This window comes from Schistocerca gregaria, chromosome 1, assembly GCF_023897955.1.
Source record: "Schistocerca gregaria isolate iqSchGreg1 chromosome 1, iqSchGreg1.2, whole genome shotgun sequence".
In the NCBI taxonomy this organism is placed as follows: domain Eukaryota; kingdom Metazoa; phylum Arthropoda; class Insecta; order Orthoptera; family Acrididae; genus Schistocerca; species Schistocerca gregaria.
In genome coordinates, this window is record NC_064920.1 from 1179571840 (window position 1) to 1179596774 (window position 24935).

The 24935-nt window shown below is 38.0% G+C and overlaps 1 protein-coding gene across 2 annotated transcripts in view; it reads right to left on the reverse strand.

Annotated features, from left to right (window-relative positions):
- The window catches only part of LOC126284497 (E3 ubiquitin-protein ligase RNF123-like), a 184962-nt gene extending 160266 nt beyond the window's left edge, over positions 1-24696 (reverse strand). For both annotated transcript variants that reach the window (XM_049983475.1, XM_049983465.1), the window contains exons 1-2: positions 22450-24696; positions 346-536 (exon numbers count right to left, since the gene is read on the reverse strand). In XM_049983475.1, the coding sequence (XP_049839432.1) occupies positions 346-440 (95 nt within the window). In that variant the 5' untranslated portion in view covers positions 441-536; positions 22450-24696. The remainder of the gene's footprint in view (positions 1-345; positions 537-22449) is intronic.
- Positions 24697-24935: the final 239 nt, after the last annotated feature.

Consider the following 24935-nt stretch of genomic DNA (forward strand, 5'->3'; position numbering starts at 1 on the left):
TGAAAGAAATAAGAAATTGCTTAATAGACATAAACACTCAGTGGATCAGCTTATTATCAATAAAGAAAACTTTACCAAAGATACAGACACAAAGAAAGATATACTAACTAAAGCCATCAGAGACAAAAATTCCTGGTTCCTTTTTTTTTGTAAACAGGACTGTTCAACTACTAAACAAGAAGAACCACGAGACAAGAAAGAAGTAGAATGATACAAATTGGGGCAAATCAACAATGAGAGGTCATCAATAGATAACATTTGAAAATCTACTAGTAATCTGGGTATCTTCACATCTGGTTCTCATTATTTTAGTATTAAAGTAAAGGATCACAAATTTCAACTCACCGAGATTTATTAGGCATGTCATATACTGACAGCAGCTGATGCAATAGCACGACATCTTCTCCAAATATATTACTTATAATTTCAATTGCTTCCATGGCTTGAGTGATACGCTAGTGGTATTATTCAAAGTTTCCGAAGTTCCAAAATAGTTTGTGCGCATTGAAAATAATAATAAAGGAGTTCTCCATACTCTGCAATGCAGTACATAAATTTATTTTACTCAAATTCCACAAAGTACCAAATAAGAGAGACTAAAAAGTCCATAGTACAGAATATTCAAAAATAATTTCTACTTTTCCATGAAATAATAAAAAATATGCAATGATCCAAAGTAACATATCTGAGGGCAATTACGTTTCTACATCTCTCAATACCATCATTTTCATGTCACACTTTAATGCAGAGCATTTAAATACCCATACCTGAAATCTTTACAAACATATATTATTCAATACATAAGGTGTATCAAAAAGAATCATCCGATTTTTAAAAAAATCCTAACTATTATGTTATTTGAGATATGAGCAAGAACAACATACTGTTGGAAAAAGCATACTCTCGAGTTTTACATGGTTCCCATTCAGTAGGAGTAGTTCTAATAAAAATGATGTTGGGACAACAGAAGGCATTTTGTGTTCCACATTTTGCACAGTGCAGGTCAGTAATAACTGTTCAGGACGACTTTCGTCCTAGGTATGCTATGGACCCTCTTACAGCACAGAGCACTAGACAATGGTAAGAACAGTTCAAAGCAACAAGTTGTTTGTGTACAGGCAAATCGCTGGGCTGCCCCAGAGTGTCTGACACAGATGTATAATGCATCCACCATGGTTTCACAAGGAGTTTGCAGAAACCCGTTCAACACACAGCTTGACATGTCCTGATGTCCATCTGGCATGTGTTGTGTTGACATTTACATATGAAACTACACAAAATTCAGCTATGCAAGTTCTTCATGAAGGTGATAAACAACAACGTGTGGAGTTCTGTAGTTTTGTTCTTGGCAAGATATGACTGTTTTCTTCCACACTTAGTGTTTAGTGAAGAGGCAACATTCCTTTTAAATGGAAAGATGAACCGTCATAATGTGAGAATATGGGGTACGGAACAACCACATGAAGTTGTACAACATGAAAGGGACTCTCCAAAATTAAATAGTTTTGTGCAGTTTCACGGGGAAAGGTGTAGGCTCCATTTTTCTTAGCCGAGAACACTGTTACAGGAAGCACATATCTCAATATGGTTGAGAACTTTCTTCTCCCACAGTTGGAGACTGATTTACCAACAGTATGGGGCACCATCACACTGGAATCTGGAAGTGCTGGAATTTTTAAATCAAAGGATTACTGAGCGATGGATCGGTTGCAATGGACCAAATGATTCAGCCTTACATTACTGGCCTCCAAGGCCACAGACCTGACTGTATGTGATTATTTCTTATGGGGATTTATAAAAGACTCTGTTTATGTGCCTCCATTACCAACAACAATGAATGAACTCAGACATCGCATAACAGCAGCTGTGGAAGCAGTAACTCGAGACATGCTCGCGGCAGTGTGGAAACAATCTGATACCACACAGACATATGCCATGCATCTAAAGGGGTGCATTTTGAACACACATGAAAAGATATGAAAAATAAAACTTTTTTTGTTTCCTGTTCATCAAAAACAAAATTCATTGTATATGTTTATTAGTTTCAGAAATATAGACATGCCAAATCGGATGATGCTTTTTGATACACACTGTACAATCCTCCATACCCCTTCCACTCCACATAAAACCTAAATTAGGATGGTCTGATGGAATTAGAGCCATCATTTTCCTGAATGTTGCTTCATAATACAAAAAGTTGGTGCTACATTGTTCGTTTATTATTGTACTCCACAATCCATTGTACCTTTTCCCGTGTTGGATGTAGGTGCACTAGAGTGATTTTCAACTTGTGTGTTCCATTTGCAGACAGCGCACAATAAAAAACAATTGTTGATACCCTTCTACCAAGATACGAACATCTCCAATTTTTCCCTTATCGTCATTAGGTGAGAGATAAGCTGCTGGATGTGATATGGCTCTTGATTTGTATTAGTGTGTTGGCTCATGGAATGCTGGGACTAAGTTTCTACATGGTGTACAGTGCCTCCCCTGTAGTGTCTCCCACTGGTCTGCAGATCATTTCTGTTATACTCTCATGATGACTAACTGTGAAATCAGTAAAGAGAATATGAAAAATTAAGACAGGTAATCCATAACCTACACACAACACTCAGAAATTTGAAGACCACCTTGCAGGTTTACAACCCTGATAAAAAAATGTGGTGTGGAGTTGCACACACTTGGCAAATTACTGGCCCGCCGCTGTGAACACATACGGTACATGCCATATTCTAGTTGTGAGTTCATCAAAAAATTCAGTAATGTTTAAATAACACAGAATGTGGTACATGAAATACACAATCATTGGTTCATTTACAAGTATTAACACTGATGAACGACTGTCTTTCATAATCTGTAAGCCTCTCTGCACAGGTATATCACAGTATTGACTATTCCCTTCATTCAGTGGCTTTAATTGTACTACAACTTAAAGTAAATTATAAAAATTCAGAATGTGAAATCAAACATCTCTAAGTTAAAGTAAAAGCAGCATCATTCAAACAAACTTATGAGATTGCACTCAAACAGTGCACTAATATGATCATCACCAAATCTATAAGTTCCACTACATAGATAATACACTGCCTGGAAAGGCAGATGAAGTACCAAACATATTAACTACCTGGTGAAAATGAAAGAAAGTGTGGTAACACATTTCCAGACGTCTCCCAGTCATGCACAGAAAGCTGGAAATCACATGGCATGACACTGTACCAAATGCAGCTGGCCCCGTAACACAAAGTAGTTGAAGGGAGAGGAATAAAGTGTGTGTGTCAATTAGTGAGCAATTACAGGCCTAGTGAGCAGTTATGTGCCATGTATTAGTATTACTCAGTTCTTTCAATTTGAGCTCCGTCATTGATTTTCCTACTCGGATAACAAAGAACAGCAGTACATTGATAGATAACTTTTTTATAGACCAAGATAAGTTTAAGGACATAAATGCTTATCCTGTTGAGAATGGTCTTTCAGATCATAGTGCACAGCTTGTTACAGTACATGACATAGCTCCATGCAGTATAATAAATCAGACTTTCAAAGCAGTGCGTTCAATTAACAATATAAATATTGCAAACTTTAGGGAAAGCCTACAGCAGCTAGACTGGGATGAAGTGTATAAGGAACCCGATGCAAACTTGAAATATAACTTATTTCACAATACATTTTTAAGGTTATTTGAAAATTGTTTTCCCAAGAAAATAGTTAAACATAATTCCAAGAAAACATATAAAAAACCTTGGCTAACTAAAGGAATAAGAATATCTTGCAACCGCAAAAGAGAACTGTATCTAACAGCAAGATGGAGTACTGACCCCGAAATTGTTCAATATTATAAAAACTATTGTGCGGTACTAAGAAAAGTTATTAAAAAGTCCAGAAGCATGTGTATCATGTCTGAGATCAGTAACTCTGATAATAAAATTAAAGCAATTTGGAATATTATTGAAAGGGAAACAGGGCAACCAAGAGCACAGGAAGACTTTAGTGCAATAAAATTGAATGACAAGTGCACTAACAAACAATCAGAAATTGAAAATATTTTGAATAATCATTTTTTAAATGTTGTGGAGAAAATAGGATCTAGATCTTCACTAGAAGAGGCAAGGCTATTAATAGAAGAGGCCATACCTGCACAGTTTGAAACAGCTGTAATTCCACCAACCTCTCCCTCTGAAATCAGTAAAATAATAAACTCACTGAAAAGTAAAAGCTCTTACGGAATTGATGGCATTTCCAGCAAAGTACTTAAAGCTTGTTCCCCACAGATAAGTAGAATTCTCAGCCACGTATGTAATAGCTCTTTGGAGCAGGGTGTTTTCCCTGATAGACTGAAATATGCCATTGTAAAACCATTGCATAAAAAGGGGGATACGTCGGATGTCAACAACTACCGCCCAATCTCTCTTCTGACAGCTCTATCAAAAATTTTTGAGAAAGTAATGTATTCAAGAGTAGCCTCCCATATTTGTAAAAATAAAGTACTAACAAAATGTCAGTTTGGTTTTCAGAAAGGCTTTTCAACAGAAAATGCTATATATGCTTTCACTGATCAAATATTAAATGCTCTGAATAACCGGACATCACCCATTGGTATTTTTTGTGATCTCTCAAAGGCCTTTGATTGTGTAAATCATGGAATTCTTTTAGATAAGCTAAATCATTATGGTTTGAGTGGGGCAGTGCACAAATGGTTTAATTCATACTTAACTGGAAGAATGCAGAAAGTTGAAATAAGTGGTTCGTGTAATGTTAAAACAGCTGATTCCTCAAACTGGGGTGCTATCAAGCACGGGGTCCCACAGGGTTCGGTCTTAGGTCCTTTACTGTTCTTGATATACATTAATGACTTACCATTCCACATTGATGAAGATGCAAAGTTAGTTCTTTTTGCTGATGATACAAGTATAGTAATAACATCCAAAAACCAAGAACTAAGTGATGTAATTGTAAATGATGTTTTTCACAAAATTATTAAGTGGTTCTCAGCAAACGGACTCTCTTTAAATTTTGATAAAACACAGTATATACAGTTCCGTACAGTAAATGGCAAAACTCCAGTAATAAATATAGAATTTGAACAGAAGTCTGTAGCTAAGGTAGAATTTTCAAAATTTTTAGGTGTGTCCATTGATGAGAGGTTAAACTGGAAGCAACACATTGATGGTCTGCTGAAACGTCTGAGTTCAGCTACGTATGCTATTAGGGTTATTGCAAATTTTGGTGATAAGAATCTCAGTAAATTAGCTTACTATGCCTACTTTCATTCACTGCTTTCGTATGGCATCATATTCTGGGGTAATTCATCGTTGAGTAGAAAAGTATTCATTGCACAAAAACGTGTAATCAGAATAATTGCTGGAGCCCACCCACGGTCATCCTGCAGACATCTATTTAAGGATCTAGGGATCCTCACAGTAACCTCACAGTATATATATTCCCTTATGAAATTTGTTGATAATAATCCAACCCAATTCAAAAGTAATAGCAGTGTGCATACCTATAACACCAGGAGAAAGGATGATCTTCACTATGCAGGGTTAAATCTGACTTTGGCACAGAAAGGGGTAAATTATGCTGCCACAAAAGTCTTTGGGCACCTACCAAACAGCATCAAAAGCCTGACAGATAGCCAACTAACATTTAAAAATAAATTAAAAGAATTTCTAGATGACAACTCCTTCTACTCATTGGCTGAATTTTTAGATATAAAGTAAGTAAAAAAAAAAAAAAAAAAAAAAAAAAAAAAAAAAAAAAAAACTTAATCATTAGTGTCATGCAATATTTTGTGTAATGTAATTTCTTGTACAGACATCTTTTATTAACCTGACACGTTCCACATCATTACGAAGTGTCGTATTCATGATCTATGGAACAAGTATTAATCTAATCTAATCTAATCTAATCTAATCTAATCTGTGGAGGTGTTCTTCACTACATGAGCTGGAGACAATATCTGGATGGCTTCGCACGGGGTAGTATCATGGGGAACCTGAAAGAATGACAAAATGTGATAAGTGTAGCCCAGGAGTTTGGTATCACTGACGACATTGTTTTCTGTGCATGGAGAGTGTTCCAAACCACAGGCACTGCTGCCTGAAGGTCAACTTACAGCAGCAGATACTGGCACATTTTGCAACAGACAAGAAGAGACCCATGTCAAACAGTGGGTGCTACTGCAACCATATTTAATACTACTGCAAGGCATGGAGTCTCATGCTCCACAGTGGTATGGAAGCTGCCTGGGATGGTCTCTATTTCCAAAGATCAGTCAATTATTTTCTGGGATACCTGCACACTGGTGGCACAGTTTGCGATGGTGCCAAGAGCATGGGGACTGGACTAATGAGGAGAGGGGTCACACTTCCCCCCTCCCCCCCAAATGAGAGCAGATTCAGTCTGAGTACTGATTCTGGACATATCCTGATATAGTGAGAGGTGAGAATGTATAATGCACCCAGGAACAAAGTCAAACATGACTATTTTGGTAGTCCAGGTGATATAGTGTGTTGAGACATACAATGAGGTGACAAAAGCCATGGGATAGTGATATGCACACATATGGCAGTAGCATTGCATATATGAGGTATAAAAGCTCAGAGCATTGGCAGAGCTGTCATTTGTGCTCAGGCAATTCAAGTGAAAAGGTTTCCGACACGATTATTGTTGCACAACACAAATTAAGAAACTTTGAATGCAGAATGGTATTTGTAGCTACACACATTGGGTATTTCATTTCAGAAATCGTTAGGGAATACAAATATTCCAAGTAACCGTGTCAAGAGTGTGACAACAATACCAAATTTCCGGCATTATCCCTCACCACAGACAATGCAGAGGTTGACAGCCTTCACTTAACAGCCAAGAGCAGGGGCATTTGAGTAGAGTTGTCACTGGTAACAGACAAGCAACACTGCATGAAATCAATGTGGAAAATATGGCATATTACTCATCAGGACAGTGTGAGGAACTTGGCATTAAAGGGCTATGGCATCAGATGACCAATGCAAGTGCCTTTGCTAACAGCACGACATCACCTGCAGCATTTCTCCTTGGATAGTGACCATACAGGTTGGACCCAGACAACTGGAAAACTGTGGTCTGGACAGATCGAGTCCTAATTTCAGTTGGTAAGAGCTAAAGATGGGCTTCAAGTGTGGTGCAGGTCCCATGAAGCCACTGACCTGAGCTGTCAACAATGCACTCTGCAAGCTGATGGTAGCTCCCATAATGGTGTAGGCTGTGTTTACATGGAATGGACTGGGTCCTCTGGTCCAACGGAACCAATCATTGACTAGAAATGGTTATGTTTGGCTCCTTGGAGATCATTTGCAGCCAATCATGTGCTTCATGTACCAAAAAAAGGGGGGGGGGGGGATTTTTATAGATGGAGAGTGCACCATATCACCAGGCTACAATTGTTTGTGATTGGTTTGAAGAAGATTGGGGACAATTCAAGAGAACATGACTCTCATTGAACATTCATGGTATATAACTAAAAGTTCAGTTCATGCACAAAATCGTGCACCGCAACACTTTTGCAATTATGGATGGCTATAGAGGCTGCATGGGTCAATATTTATTCAGGGGACTTCTAACGACTTGATGAGTTCGTGGCACATTGAGTTGCTGCAATATGTTGTGCAAAAGGAGGTCTGACACGATGTTAGGGAGTGCCCCTTGGCATTTGTCATCTCAGTTAATGTTACATGGAAATATTGACCTCCAAACCTTTGAACACGGTGCACTCAATGCTCAACGGTATTGTGACAGCATACTCCTTCCCCATGTGGATCTTTTTAGTGGTGCATTCAACCTTGACTTTATTTTTAGGGTTCATTGCTTCAGTCTGTAAAAAAGAAACCCTTATAGGTTCACCTTGTTGTAGTCTGTCTGACTGTCCAACTATTTACAGCTCTTTTTCTCAGGAAAGGGTACACATATCAAGTTCAAATTTATGTCACATATTAAAGTCTACTGTCCTTCAATGGTGTAAAAATTTTTAAACTTCTGTGTCACTGCAATCACAATATGTGGATATTTATGTTATATATTGTGATACTCAAAAACTCACTCATCAAAAAGCTACAGAGTACTTCCCATTGACCTGGAATCACAGTACAAGTAGAGAAAAACAATCTGAAAATTGTTAAACTGTAATTATATTGCATAAAAATAACTTTTTGCCATTAGAAATTCACTGCATTCATCATCTCTCGAAAGCATAATACACATACATTACTGCATTCAAACGTGAGTTGTAAGCTTTAGTGATGTTTTAGTAAGTAAATAAAGATATTTTAATAAGTCTTCTACATCTAAGTACCTAAACTGAAGTCCTCTGCTCACTTTTCTTTGTATGTCCATTTTAGTATGAGGAACTACTGTAGATATTTTGATATGGTGTTGGAATTCCTGGGACCAACGTCTTACCAGTTTCTATATTAAAATAAGGCAAAAATCGTTGAGATTCTCAATTCCCATGTATAAAGTTTGCAAGGAACTCTCAGTACATGAGTCTTAATTTCCAATTTTTATGGATGATATAATTGCCAACCACATCAAACAGCAAACATGGAGAATCTCTAGGAATGAGAAGAAACTGACGGCAATGCATGCTCTCCTGACTTCAAATTTTACCGAGTACATGTGGAATTCTCGAAGAGAAAGGTATTGCAGCATGTACACACACATCAACAATGATGCAGTGGTTGTCCACCGTGCTAGTGGAGGAACAGAAAAGCCTACCACAATGACTGTTATGAGCAAACTGGCTGTCGCACTTTGTGTGCTGCATTGTTGTGCCGCTTGTCGTTTGCTGGGTGCTGAATGCCTCTGGCTAGCTCGCCACACGCTATGCTTCCAACAGGCTTGCTGTTTTTCAGCTTTCTATTTTGTTGTGGCCTTTGGATGAATTGTGGGTATTTATTTACAATATTTACACTTCATTTTTGAGTGAGGTGCATTTTTATTATAATGTACATACAAATAAAGACGTTTACAATAGTGACTTATTACTCTCTCAAAACAAGAATTAAAAGTTTTTTATTGCTCCATTTGTTTTCTGTCATCCTTGTGGGTCACTGTGCATCTTCATTTGAAGATGATGAGTGCTGAATAGAAAAAAACCAGCTGTGAACTTCCTATCGATGTAGTAGGCTTTGCACTAGTAATTACAGATGGAGATGAATGAAAATCAACAACGTCTGTAGATTGTGAACTATTCATAAGAGAAGCTTCTTCAGCTAAATCGCTGTTTATTGATAAGCACAGAGATCCTTCAGAGTCACTCTCCATCAACATCTGTATTACTTCTTCGGAGGCGAGGAGCTTTTTACATGTCATCACAATGTGTAAATTCACTATGCAAACACAAGCGAGTAACAGGTGACTGATGTCTGAACCAAGGATAGTCTCTCACAGAAAGGTGTGAAACTGCAGCTCGACAGAAATCACAGTCGCACCATCTGTTGCGTCAAAAGCAAATCACTCGTACAAATGCTGTGAGGGTCCGCCAAAAGTGCTGATATCGTTGTCCAATACAGTCATGTTCCGCATATTGAAACGCCATGTGTTAGAGCAAACGCTAAGATGTGGAGAGAGTCCTCCAGTGGCACTGCAAACAAACAGACGTCTTATTCAAGCACAGCTACACTATTGGCGAGCGAACATCTCAGAACTTCTACAGTATTTGGCAGCACCTGGGGCATGGCAGTGGTGAACGCACCCAGGGCAGGGCAAGGCACGGTTGGAATGCTGTAGTAGTCAGCCACAGTCAATGGGTCAAGAATCACGTCCCACCTTCAGTAATATTCAGGGGATCATCGTGAATCAAGGTGACTTCAGTGTAATTATTGTCTTTGAATAGAATTCTAATCTGGTCACCTCATTGCTTATTTCTTTCAGTTACCTTATGTACTATACTGCAGCAGCTCTTTTTATGTAGAGTCCAAGTTTCATCAAGCTATGTCACTTGGCTGTGACCAGTCATGTGAAAGTTTCTTTTGTCCTTAAGTTTTAAAAACCAATGAATTTCGCCACCATAGAAGTGGAGCATATCACTGCCCATGATTAGTATCCAGAGGCTAAAACAAATAGACACAATTATGTCACCTATAGCCACACACAAGGGACTGACCAAAGTCCACTGTCCACCAGCACTTTCATACTTACTCCAGACTTGTAAGCAGAAGTTTTTTAACAACACCCATCATTCAAGTTATAGTAGATATACAGTTAATATACAGACGGACAAGACAAAAATTTATGATCACTGCTCACTGCAAGATTTAATGCTACTTGATGGCATTCCGAGTTCCTGATGTGGTAAGGAAAACATATAAATACAGCAGAGATGAATGAAAAATCTTTCTACTGATGAAATCCACTAAACTAAACAACTCTGACAAAGGTCTTGTTGTTGTGGCCTAAGACCTGGACAGAAGCATCTTGGAAATGATTAAGCTGGTTCACTGTTCATATACTACTGCCATAAGCCTCTGTCATACGTGGCTGGAGGACAGTGAAAGCACAAGTAAGTAACGAAGTGTTGGACATCCACCCTTCATTACAGACTGTGAGTTCGAAGGCTTGTCCACTCTGTAAGGCAGGACAAATGGTGATCTGTGACTGATCTGAAGACAAGAGTACAATACTGGTGCAAGCACAAGTGATTTGGAGCACAGTGTTCAACATGTGTTTCTGAACATGGCACTTTGTAGCACATGACTTACATGTTCCCACGTCCACCCAACAAAATATATCAATATTATGAGAAGGAAAGTTGCCACTCACCATATAGCAGAGATGCTGAGTCGCATATAGGCACAACAAAAAGATTTTCACATTTAAAGCTTCTGGCCAATGGCCTTTGCCAACAATACACCACACACACACACACACACACACACACACACACACACACACACCTGAAAGCACACTGCAAGCAGCAGCACTAGTGCATGATGGAAGTAGCGACTGGGTGGGGGAAAGGAGGAGACTGGGGCGGTAAGGGGGAGGGATAGTACGGTGATGGTGGCAGACGGTGAAGTGCTGCAGGCTGGGCGGCGGACATGGGAGAGGTGGGGAGGGGGGAGGGGTGGGAAGTAGTACAAGAGGAGAAAAATAGAGTGAAATAAATAATAAAATAAAATATAAAAGGTTAGGTGTGGTGGAGAATGACAGCTGTGTAGTGATGGAATGGGAGGAGGGTAGGGGCCAGATGGGCGAGAACAGCGAATAATGAAGGTTGAGGCCAGGAGGTTTATGGGAATGTAGGATGTACTGCAGGGAAAGTTCCCACCTGTGAAATTCAGAAAAGCTGGTGTTGGTGGGAAGGATCCATCTGGCACAGGCTGTGAAGCACTCATTGAAATGAAGGATATCATGTTTGGCAATGTGTTCAGCAACAGGGCGGTCCACTTGTTTCTTGGCACAATTTGTCAGTGGCCATTCATGCGGACAGACAGCTTGTTGGCTGTCGTGCCTACATAGAATGCAGCACAGTGGTTGCAGCTTAGCTTGTAGATCACATGACTGGTTTCACAGGTAGCCCTTCCTTTGATGGGATAGGTGACAATAGTGACCAGACTGGAGTATGTGGTGGTGGGAGGATGTATGGGACAGGTCTTGCATCTAGGTCTATTACAGGGGTATGAGCCATGAGGTAAGGGATTGGGAGCGGGGGTTGTGTAAGGATGGACGAGTATATTGTGTAGGTTCGGTGGACGGCGGGTGGGAAGGATAGTGGGCATGACATTTCTCATTTCAGGGCACCATGAGAAGTAATCGAAACCCTGGATATAACAATAAGAGAGACGTATTGAAGTACGTAACTAATTGTGAGTCAGAAGACAAGGAACCCTGTGTAGTGTTAAAATGAGCACTGTTGGTTACTGCACAAGACACCATAAGAGTATCATGAATGGATATTCCTGTAAGTAGTAGTTTAGTGTTTTGGAGGGGGTAATACTTATGAGGTAGCTCAAAGGAGACCAAAGGAGAGCATAAATATGGATGGACGAGCAGATGGGCTAAGAATCATAGAGGGAATGCAGGGATTCTGAAATTTGTTGCTTAATGTAGGAGGACAACTATATATAATTATGTTGTAACTATGTATGTGAAGTCTTTAGCTGCAGACTAGTCATGGGTTCAGACAAGGGGCCCGGGTCTTCCGACAGAGGGGAGGTATGTAGCACCTTTACTAATTTAGGCATTATTGGGTGAAAAGCAACTCCATTAATGTGAAGCAAGGAGGCAGGAGCAGAGGTGTTGACATGAACTTTCACAAGTGATCCTGTTCGTACACCACAAGGTGGCTCTGCCAAGCTGCACCATCATCGTGATACTGCAGGAAGACCATGCAACTATGAACCAACACCCAGAGTATTTCCACACGACTGAGACACAAGTGTGTTGATTTTAACATGCTTCAAAGCAGTGTATCAGCACAACACACATCTCATTATTCACTACAAATACCTTCTGATTCCAGCACAGTTATGTGCAGCACCCTCCACAACATCAGGTCCACACAAGTCTCTATCACATTATGGGCCAGGAAGCAGATGACAGTGGTCTGGTCAGCCGCCTCCACCAGACCAGTCACAGTTATAAAAACTGTTAACTCAGGCACACACTGCCAAGTGGGCTAAACAGTGTCAGCAAAGTAGGACATGAAGTCAAATGGCCATTCTACTATCATGACCTTCCAAAGTCTGTGGCACGGCAGGTAGACCATGAGCCTGCAGAGGACATATCTGGGGGCATCGCAGCACTTCAATTTTGTACTTCGAGACCAAATAAAATATGTTTATCTTGCAGCAGATTTTTCCTAGCTCCTGCCTAAACAACACGCCACTTCACTACCTCTACAGTATAGCAGCCCCATTCACCACAGGTCAATATAGCATTAAATTCCTAGTGGTTAACTGCCGAAGAATTTGCAACGAAGTGCCAGAACTTGAAGAGCTACTAAAAACCTGTGAAGCTCACATAACACAGGTGCAGGAAACTGGTTCAAACCTGGAGTTGACAGCAGTGAGATTTTTGGGAAAATTTAAAGTGCAAATGGAAAGGTGAGGCTAATGGGAAATGGAGACAGGGTCTTTGTTAAAGTACACAAGACACTCAACTCTACCAATATAGAAATTGAAGTTACATGTGAGAGAGTTTGGGCAAGATTCAGTATCAGAGATGACGAAAAAATTGTAATTGTATCCTTGTATGTACCACCAGACTCACCTCTTCATATAAGTTAAAATTTTAGAATAAATCTCAGTTCAGTAGAGTGTAAGTTCCCCCATCATAATGTAACCATCGGAGGAGACATTAATCATCCAACAATCAATAGGGATACTTAAAGTTTTGTTGTGGGCATCACAAGACATCCAGCGAGACATTACTAAGTGCCTTCTCTGAAAACTACCTAGAACAGGTAGTTCTGAACCCCAATCACAAAGTAAATATATTAGATCTAATGGCAACACATAGACCTGATCTCTTTGAGGTTGTTGACAATGGAACTGGTATCAGCAAGTTTGGGTCAGTTATAGTAACAATGATTGCAAAGTACAAAGGACACCTGCAACAAGCAGAAAGACTTATATAATTCAGCAGGCTCAATAAAGATGCAACAGTGCCGTAGCTCCACGAGGAACTTGAAACTTTCAGCTCAGGACAGGAACAGGCAGATAAACCACGGCTCAAGTTTAAAAGAATATTTGATTATGCACGGGACAGAATGTACCCAGAAGAGCAATTCATGGTGGAAGGAAGCTCCATGGTATACAGTAACTGTAAAGAAACCTCTATAGGCAAGGAGACTACTGCAAACAGGTATTAAACAAAGCAAAGAGAAACATGTTAGGCTGCCAAGAGAGCAATGCAGAAGCCTTCAATGACTAGTGTACCAAAATATTGTAGAATTATCTTTCACAAAACCCAAATAAATTCTGATTTTATGTAAATACTGATAGGGGAGCCAAAGTTAGGATCCAGACACTCACAGATGAGACAAGAAATGAAATTTCAGGTAGCAAAGCAAAGGTAGAAATGTTTAACTCAATTTTAAACTTCTCCTTTACAAAGAAAAACACAGGAGATTGCACCAAAATAATCTTTATGCTATTGCAAAGATGACTGAAATGGGTATTAATATCAGTGGCATTGACAAAGAGCTGAAATCATTAAACCTGAATGAAGCACAAGTGCTGTCAGATTCTATGTTGAATTTGTGGCTGAGTTACCCCCTCTTTTATCTATAATCCACTGTAGATCACTCAAACAAAAACCTATGCCCAGTTGTTGGGAGAAAGTACAGATCACATCTGTTTACAAATCAAGTAACACAAGTGGTCCACAAAATTACCATCCAATATCTTTGACATTCACTTTTTGTGGAAATTTAGGACATATTCTGAGCTCAAACATAATGAGTTATCTTGAAAATGAATGATCTTCTCCACACCAACAAGCATAGTTTTCAAAAACATCTATCATGTAAAACCAAACTCGCACTTTTCTCACATGAAATGCTGAACTCGATGGATCAAAGGAGTCAGGCAGATGCAGTATTTCTCAACTTACAAAAAGTATTTGACTCAGAACCATATCTATGCTTATTATCAAAAGTAAAATGGTATGGGGTATCTAGCAAAATCTGCGACAGGACAGGTGATTTTTTAATAAGTAGGGTGCAGGAAGTTAATTTGGATGGAGAGTGAGCAAAAGATGTCGAAGTAACTTCAGGTATGTCCCAAGGAAATGTATGGGATCCTTGCTCTTCATCTTGTATATTACTGACTTCGGCCTTTTGGGGGATGGTGCAGTTGTTTGGAATGAAGTTCTGTCTGAAAGGAGCTGCACAATTATTCCGTCAGATCTTGATATGATTTCAAAGTGGTGCAAGGCTTGATAATTTGCTTTAAACGTACAGAATGCAGAATTGTGCACTTCACAATGGAAAATACCGGGTATTCTGTGACTATAATATCAATGAGTCACAGTTGGAATTGGTCAACATTTTTTTTTTTTAATTTAAAGGTAAGAAATGGAACAATCACATAGGCTCTATCACAGGTAAAGCAGGTGACAGGCTTTAGTTTATTAGTTGAATACTAGGAAATTACAATCAATCTACAAAGGAGGTTTCTAACAAATCATTCATGTGACCCATCCTAGAATATTCTCCAAATGTAGGGGAGATGGCGTGGGGAGAGAACATAGCTCCATTAGTGGTGTCATAGAAAGATACAAGAACGGATACATAGCATGTACCGAGTAAAAGTAAAAACGGTGTCCTCTGGTGGCATCGGCAGTGTCACCCACAGTACGATGGTGAGCCCTGGAGTAAGCAAGACTTGTGGTGGTGTGCTGACAGCCCATTTAAATGTATCTTCTTCCACAGAAATGTGAGCGACATGCCATGCGCAGTTGACAAAAAACCACTGATACTGCATAACCCTTGGGAGAATGTCATAGAGATGCTGAAATGGCAGACTCTTGAAGATACATGAACTATTTCAAGAAAGCCTACTTACGAAGTTTGAATAATCAACTTCAAATGATGACTCTAGGAATATACTACAACATCCTATGTATTACCCCCATAGGGATCTTGATGACATGATTAGATTAATTACAGTGTGTATTTAAACAGTCATTTGTTCTGTGACCCATATGAGAATGGAATAGGGAGAAAATAGTAGATTTTAATGGCCACACATTAAATTTAAAATTGCTTGGGGGAGCGAGGGGGGCATGGTCCAGTTGGATAACACATTAAAATGGAGTGAACATGCAAAAAACCTAATCAAGATCATTGGTATACTAGACTTTTCCCTCAGTAGTATCTCTCATTGCTTTATCTGGAGTACCAGTATGCTGCCTCAAAGTCTTATGGAATTAAATTCTTGGGAAAAGCAGCTAAAATAAAGAAAAGTTTCAGTCTCTGAAGAGAAAGAGAACTATGCAAATTAGGTAACGAAACCTCTGAGGAACAGCTTCTCAATGATGAGGAAGTGTCACATATCCTTCCCAGAACTTTTATTACTTAACAGCATTTGCTGCTAGAAATGAAAAGAGACAGCTAAAAATCAAACACTGGAAAATCAGGAATGGAATGTAACAAATTATGAAAAAGAAAGTTGCCATTCACCATGTAGCGGATATGCTGAGTTGCAGATAGGCACAACAAAAAGGCTGTCACAAATAAAGCTTTCGGCCAGTAAGGCCTTCGTCAAAAATAGACACCCTCCCCCCCCCCCCCCCCCCCCCCCACATACACACACACAACTCAACCACACTGCAATTTCAGCTGCCTGAGACTGCAGTTACACTATAAGAGAGACAGAAAAATAATTTACTTATAGGCTCTGCCTCCAAATCTGGCAATCAGAGAGAGGTTCTATACTTTGAAACTGTCCAAAAAGCTCCAATCAGTATGCATAAGAAAAAAAATGATGAACATACTTAGAAAAGAAAACGAAAATTTAACATACTTCTCATTAGCAACCTCTCCTACAAGTTATCTGACTATACAATTTCAAATATTACTCTTACAGCTCACTTTTCTGCAATTAATATTTTCTTTGTAAGCAATGAGTTACCTCAGAAATTATTCTGTATGGCATTCCTGAGTGGAAATTGCTAAATATCTCAGGAGGTTGATACGTTTCTTTTCAAGAATAACAATTAGTAGAGCGAAAGTAGCTGAATTGAACTGTTTGACAAGCTCAGTAAAATGCTTCTTCCAGTTCAAGTTTTCATCATAATGTACACTCAAATATTTGGAGCATGCTACCTTACTGACTGACTCCTGCTCATGCACTACATCAACTGTTGTACGACTCTGTTGTAAAAAACTGAATGCTGTGTGTTTTCTTTTTTTCTTTTCTTTTCAAGAGAGAGCATTTTCAGAGAGCCACTTAATACTTCTCTGGAAAATATCATTTACTATCTCTTCTTTTGCTTTCTCTCAGCACTGGGATTTACTATAACTAGTATCATCAGCCAATTTTGCTTACTGAATGTTACGTGGAAGGCCATTACACATTTATAAGGAATAGGAGTGGACCCAAAATTGAAACCTGCTGGACACCCTTTGTGATTTTACAGCAATCACTAAAATTTTCTACCGTTTAGACATTTTCTGAATTTTTCACCACAACCTTTTGCATTCCGTTTGTTAAGTACGATTCAAACCATCTGTGTCTAAAGCCATCAGTTCCATAAAACTTGAGTTTTTCTAAGACAGTATCATGATATACACAATCGAAGGGCTGGAGAGATCACAAAAAATATCAACTGTCGACGTATTATTAGTTCAGGATTGTATTATTTGACGACGACATCTGAGCACGTCTTCTGGGTGCTTAACGTTTTTTGTCAGGCACTGCAGTATCTTTGTTATTAAACACATTGTAAAATTAAGGGCACCAGCAATTCCTTCTGTAGTAATGCTTGAGGAGGGAATAACTACAAACCATGAAAAGCAGCTACATTACTAACTTGGGTTAATGAGATGTGCTTGCTTGCGTGAATGTGTGTGTGTGTGTGTGTGTGTGTGTGTGTGTGTGTGTGTGTGTGTGTGTGTGTGCATTCTTTGCTGAAGAAGGCTTTGACTGCAAAGCTATAATATGTAACAGTCTTTTCATTGTTCCTGTCTGCAACTCAGTGGGTCACATTTATGGTGGGTAGCAGTCCATTCTTTTCTTAATATTGTTGATATTCCAACCTCGAGTTTCCACTGTTTGACAGCTAGGGTCCTGTTGTGTGTAACCCTCCCTTATGGTGACAGTAATGAGAATACATATGTGCAGGGTTAGGCTATGTGAAATTTAATCAGTTATTACGACTGAATAACTTAGCATTTTGGTCCTCTTTAGTGGATGACATGATGCTTGCTATACATGGACTTCTGAGAGAGGAACCATTCTCTTCAGACAAATTATTCAGAAACTGGTCAGCAAAATATTTCCATTACACATACATCAAAAATCTGGGGATCTCTCAAAACAAAATTCGTACATACTTCAAAGCACTCTTACAATCATCTGATTTATAAACATTCAAATAATGAAAATTCCTGCTAGTTGCGTGACATGTATCAAAATCCACTGCAAAGTTGCCTGGCAAATAAAGGTGTATTTTAAACAGGCCCCTGCTGTGACTGATGGAGGTAACTGTGTGTGTGTGTGTGTGTTTTTTTTTTTTTTAACTGATGTAAATATTACTTTGACCAAAGAAGAAAAGCAGTAGCTTTCAGTACTTCTGAGTAATTAGTCCCCCCCTCCTTTTTAAAGCAGCTTCCTTGCTGGTTTACCAGGTATTTTGAGTTGATATAAGCACAGTAATACACAGTCTAGTAATAGTTTAGCATTTACAATTAACTTAAATGTGTACCTTGATTGATTAACATCCCTGGAGGTTATATTTCTTGATGGACTATATGGAACAAGATGAATGAATGAATGAAGATTGGCTTCCCCACATTTTGAATTGTATTTTACTTCGCTGTTGTAAATAATTGCAGTGTCATAGTTTTACAATGTTTTCAAATGTATTAGTTTGAGAAATATATTATTATAGTGTTATTAATTAGTGTAGGTATTTGGAGTTCCTTCAATTGAGACAGAATGCAGATGATATCTTGAGAGTGGTGGAAATCCATCTCATATGCAGCTAAGTGCTATAAGAGTATGAGAAGCATTTCAAACAGTTCTATTATTAAACTCTAAAACATTGTATATTCTACAATATATATTTTCATAAACCAGTAACACAGTCCATTTTAATATCTACATAATGGTAAATATTGCCGCAATAAATGAATGAATAAAATGTTCAGCTACAAGACAGATGTGTTTAGCTACAAAATTATCACAATGAAGTCCTGATAAGATTTCAACTTACTAATGATAAGTGATCTGATAAATAGACTGCAGATAACTGTAGAACAATTCAAGTCACTCACAAAACGCAAAGACTGTAATCTTAAATTTAAAAAATATGACATCAACTACGAGAGATTGTTTCATCTTTGTATTAATTGGTTCTTCTGAGTGTTTCAGTGAGTGTTCTATTGTGATCTCAAAATGAAAGTAATTCCTATGATGGCAAGCAGTGTCCAGGAACTGAACAATAACACAGCAAGATCTCTTGAGAAATGGTCAGTTTGTAGATAATGAAGTGTAACAGAGGCAATTATTCAAGCTATACAATTATTGACTCAGTAAACCCAGGCAGCAGCTATGCAAATTTTGACTACAACACATTTAGACACAATTGAAAATAAAATATTGACAACTAGAAGTTGTAGCAATAATCTATATTATTTTGGTAAGACTGGAGCTAAAAGAACAGCAGACAGTGCCAAGTTACTTCAACAACCTCTAATTCAAATCGTCAATAAATAATGACTTCTACTATAAAACAATTGCTAATAGCCTAACACAGCGGCAATTGGCTTATTCAGATACTGTGAAAGTGTTTGACAATAATGAATAACCTACTTCATCAATTAAAATAGTTCAAAGGCTTACTGATAAGCTCTGCCTAAAAAGGAACCAGATGTGTTTGGTTAGAAAAAAATGTTACACATACAAAAAAGCTGCATGTAATGGTGGTTTGTTCGATTCACAGATGCAGCAGCAAAACTAGCCTTTATCAAAATTTATAAATAAAGAAGAAAGCAAGACACTCAGCACTAATTCCCATTCTGTATAAAAGGCCCAAACATATACGGAACTAACTGAAAATTACGTCAGATACTTATACTTAGGTAAACAGAAAATGGGAAAATCAATATGTAAGAACCAATAACAAAAAATATACTATTAATTACACCTATACTTAACAGGCAATTCCTAAAATTAGATATATTGAGGGAATTTATAGAATTTATAAAAAACATAAAAGAAACTACAACACTTTTCAAATGACTAAAACTTGTAACAAGAACGAAAGTGTGAATACAGAAAAGAGTGCAGTGAAAGGAACCCTATGAGTCTTACACCCCTGAGTGAAGCAACTACTTTCTATAGGTAAAGTTACAGGACTCACTCCCACAGCCATACACACCTCCATAGCTATGGAAGTATACTGCAGTGTACTGCAGCATTAGGGTTTGGAGAAGAACGGGTAGAGTAGTATAATGTAAAGGAACACAATGTGTGACTTTGTAAGTGTCCACAGATGTGTCATAGAAATATTTAGCCAGTACGCTTTCAATTCTCTTGTCTGTATAAAAGGAAATCAAGGATCCTTCTGCAACAGATAAAAGATTCACAACTATGACACACGAAATGTGGCCAACATCGATATTCCAAACTGCCACATAAGCAAGACATTGGAGAGTTTTCCCACAGCTGCCCTGAAGACTTTCAACCACCTACCACTGTATGTTTGAACACTGTTCCTGAGGATATTCAGAGCTAGACTGACACACGTGCTCAAGCACCAGCCACTATATTCTGTAAACAAATTTTTCTCTACAAGTGGAACTGTAGGCTGGTCAACTTGATACCATGATATGTGAAGCCACAAACCGAAAACATTAAAGAGCTGTAAAGTACTGTTTATAACATCTATGTTGTGTAATGCTCCTTGTCGGTTATCTTAGTTTTAGCAGTGGTTTTAACATGTAATGGACGAGATGTGACTCAATCTGTCCAGCCACAGCAAGATTAGATTAGATTAGATTAATACTTGTTCCATAGATCATGAATACGACACTTCGTAAGGATGTGTCAGTGAACAATGACTAGTAATAGTCACAGAAAAGGACCTCGCAAGTGTGTTGGTGGCACTGTTAAGAGATTAGTAACAAAGCAAGTCTGCACAGGGTATATGATAACCAAATTCTTACTCCACAACAACTTTTTGATTGGGCAGTTAAAAACATTACACCTGTACACTGAGAATTTTGAACACAAGAGGAGTACATTGAAACCGAAAGATTTCTAGGAGAGTGCTTCAACTAATCTGTTACCATCAGAGGAACACAGTGGTTACATGTCTCTATACTGATAGCATCAAGAGTAAAAAAATGTACAGATTTCTTCAGACACAACACAATCTACTGTTGAAACAGTCACAAAACCTTTGGAAAAGTGGCTTTGACAGATATTCATGGATACTTTGCTGCCATATACAACACAAAATGGTGGCTAGTTTATTTTTTTAAATTTTTTAATGAAAGATGAAGTTCTTGATGAAGTTCGAGTTACTTCCCTTCATTCGGCTGGATCATCATTGTCTTATGCATATCCTACAAAACTGGATATTCTGTTAGTATCTATAAATAACATTCTTTCTAAAACAAATCCAGTGACACCAGGAGTAAGAATGTATCAAATTCCTGGGCATGATATTTTTTTAAAAAAGGAGTGAGAACTTGAAACACATACTTTTGTAACAAGTTTCACATGAGACAATTCAAATGCATGTGTTAACAGCAAGTGTTCATGTGTACATGGATATGTTAACAATAAAGTTACATATATTTTTTTGTTTAAATGTATAAATTTAGAATCAAGGAAAGAGTTCCAAAAGGACACCTGTACCACAATTTTAGCTTAGTTGTGAGAGATGCTACAGCAATTTGAAATTATGGCAGTGGGGAGCTTTTTTTTTACAATTTCACATTGTTGTATTTTCATAATGGACTGAAGTATATTAATAACATTGGGCATTTTTCTTTATCTATAAGTAGGCTACCACTGTGCCGAGCTGCATCAAAATCTGAGTCAGGTAGTGACTCCAATACTACATATGTTAAACTGGAGACACTGAAATGTTACTTTTCTCACATTCCAAGTATTTTAATGATACAAATAGAGGTTTATTTTTGAACATGTGTGACGTCTAAGTTTCATGTCTAACGTCTGTTTTTGAAGTGTTGAAACTTTCCACCATAGACTAAAGATATTATGGCCCTAGCTAACAAGTTCAGTGCTGTTGTTATTTTGTGTAAGAAATGCTTATATATCTGTTACAAAAGCACAAAATGATTTGGAATGACATGTGAAAAACTGTCAGCCCTTGCATAAGCTTATGATGCTCATTTCTTTTAAATGTGCAGTTAATTTCTTCTATTACGTACCTCAGTAATTAATATACTGGTGTCACGAGAAATTAAAAGGCACATCAAAATATTTGTGTGTATAGATGCAAGGTGGGAGTTACAATTCTATATTTCGTAAAACTGATACCATGATTGATACGACTGGAATTTTCCTGTGTGAAATTCTATTTTATTTTTATTATTTTTTTATTTTTTAACCGACAAATTTTGTAGCTGTTATAGGACATCATCTGTCGCCCGAGAACTGGGCAACATGACAACTGTCATGCCCAAGTGGTTTCAAACTACCACGCGATACCAATGTTATTAATTACATCACAAACACCAACATCGTACCACAGGTTGATTGTGACAATACATACCTTCCTTCTCCTTCCAATAATTTCATCAAGTCATCTTTTACAAAAATTTTGCTGGGCGACTTACGACGCGTGCAGCTGCAATCAGCGTCTGTCACTAATACTTATTTTCTTGTTCAAATATATTTCGAGGCACATGTGCAAAACAAAAAAAATTGAAGTTTCTTAAATTTTGAAAAAATTGCTACCACAACAAGCCATAAGGGTTCCACAACACAAGCATTTTGCATGTTTGGTTTCTTGTTTACTCTATGACGAAACTATCATCTTTGTCAAATCTCATTTTCCGCAGTCCTGTGAAAGACTGTTTTGCAAGGATCCTACTCTAGTACTCTATAGGTCGAAAATTTATTGTGCAAACGTTGACGCGCATGTATTAAGCACGAAGAACCACTTCAGAAAGCGTGATGTGAGCACCGTGGTGGTGTTTAGAAACTTTTATTTTACAAAGCAGGAAATGTGAAGAAGGGAATTGTCGCTTCTCAAACGAAATATAAATGTTGTACCATATTATTTAGTTTTCCGAATCATGGTTTGCCGGGATATGTCGGTGGCTGGTTTTAACAACAAAATATTATGTTTCACAAATTATCAAATCAGTATACACACACATTATGATCTGCTAAAGTAAAGTAAAATATAAAGAAAGAGAGAAGGCAGACGAGGAGGCCTGGTCTAATGAATTCAGCTGAAACAAAACAGTTACAGAATACGCATGTAGTATTGCTTCCGTTATTTACTGTAAAATGTAAAGGTCCCAACAAATTCCATGTTCTTACATACGCCGCCCAGTACGAATGAAACCGAAAAAAGACTAGCAACGCCATGTTAAGTACTGTTTGCGCTTAAGTGACAACCGCTTTAAAGTCTGTTATCGCAATAGACCCAAATAATACTGCAGTAATGAAGTGGAAAAAAAATCATAACTTTTATAAGTTTCGTGGCTTTACCTCACTACAGAAAAAAATCATAAATGGTGAGGTTGAAGGAATAAATGATAATCATAAAACTTCAATTAAATCATAAGTGAAGCGTCCCCGTGATGACCTGGAATGGCTTGGGGGTTTCGTATGAGTAGCAGTCTAGTAGAAGAGGCCTCTTTCCCCAACTACTTATCATTTTAGCTCTAATGTTTTGTTTCAGACAAACGCGACTTGAATGTGTTACCCATAATTTTGTCAGTCATCTTCCTGGGAAATTTATTTCGTGTTATTTCGATGTTGTTGTGGCTGCGGTAGTAAGTGCGAAGACTGGTTTGATGGAGCTCTCCACGCTGCTGTACCCTATGCACTGAATTACTACTGCAACCTACATCCTGAATCTGCTTAACGTATTCATCTTTTGGTCTCTTCCTACGATTTTTAACTCCAATACTAAACTAGGATCCCTTGATGTCTCAGAATGTGTCCTATCAACCGATCCCTTCATCTACTCAGATTATGCACACATTTAACTTCCCGATTCTCCTCCTCATTAGTTACATGGTCTACTTATCCAATCTTCAGCATTCTTCTGTAGAACCACATTCCTAAAACTTCTATTCTTTACTTGTCTAAACTGTTTATCGTCCATGTTTCACTTCTTCATCAATGAATATTGTTTTTACCAGTCCAAAGTACCAGTTACCATCATAATTTGCAGCCACATAGCTATTTATGGATGGTTCAACATGAACCCAATCAGAAGACGAATGGAAAGAAAAGACTAAGGAGGGTTTTACACTATCTGTAGTCCTTCTAATTTCAAGGTTGTTTGTTGGAAGTGGTTTGAAGTTATGAAAAATTCTTGTTCCAGGAATGTTTCAGGTTGCTGAAAAACGTTTTTCTAGTTTTAACCGTATCAGATCAGCTTCTTTTTTGTCAATAAAGTGAAAATGAATGTTTTCAATATTTTTTTCACAAAACTTGTACACATCGATTGCTGTCATTATTTGTTCTTTGTCTGAAAGCTGTACACTGGCTTTCCTTAAAATTCTTTTAATAGTTCCTCCTAGGCAATCACAAATTGACTTCCCATGACTTGCTGCAAAAAAAAAGTGTGTTGGGCCTTCAAATTAAAACCTCTCAAGTGTTCAGTCAAATTTTTAAAACTTTCTATTTTTGTACAGCCCAGCACAACCATCTGTAAAGTAGTGAACTGAGTCAATGTCAGTATGATGTAATGACAGCCACTTTGTAATTTCTTTGTGTACAAAGTTAACAAAACCAGTGTCATGTTCTTGGTCATCACTAGTAAAACATTGGTTGGAAACAAAAACATTGTTTTCCTCATTTCTTAGAAAAACTCCAACTGGGTGTAGAGTACAACCACCTCTATTCCAGTGGTAACTTTGGATCTCATTTTGTATAACAAAGGAATAATTTTCACTGAAATCCATCACAATAATTGCTTTTTTGGGTGGTGGGTCTTCTTTAAATCTTTCAAAGGCTGCTGATTGGGATTTTGCTATAAACGAGTGCGGGGTGAGCTTTTCCAGTGACCTAACCAAT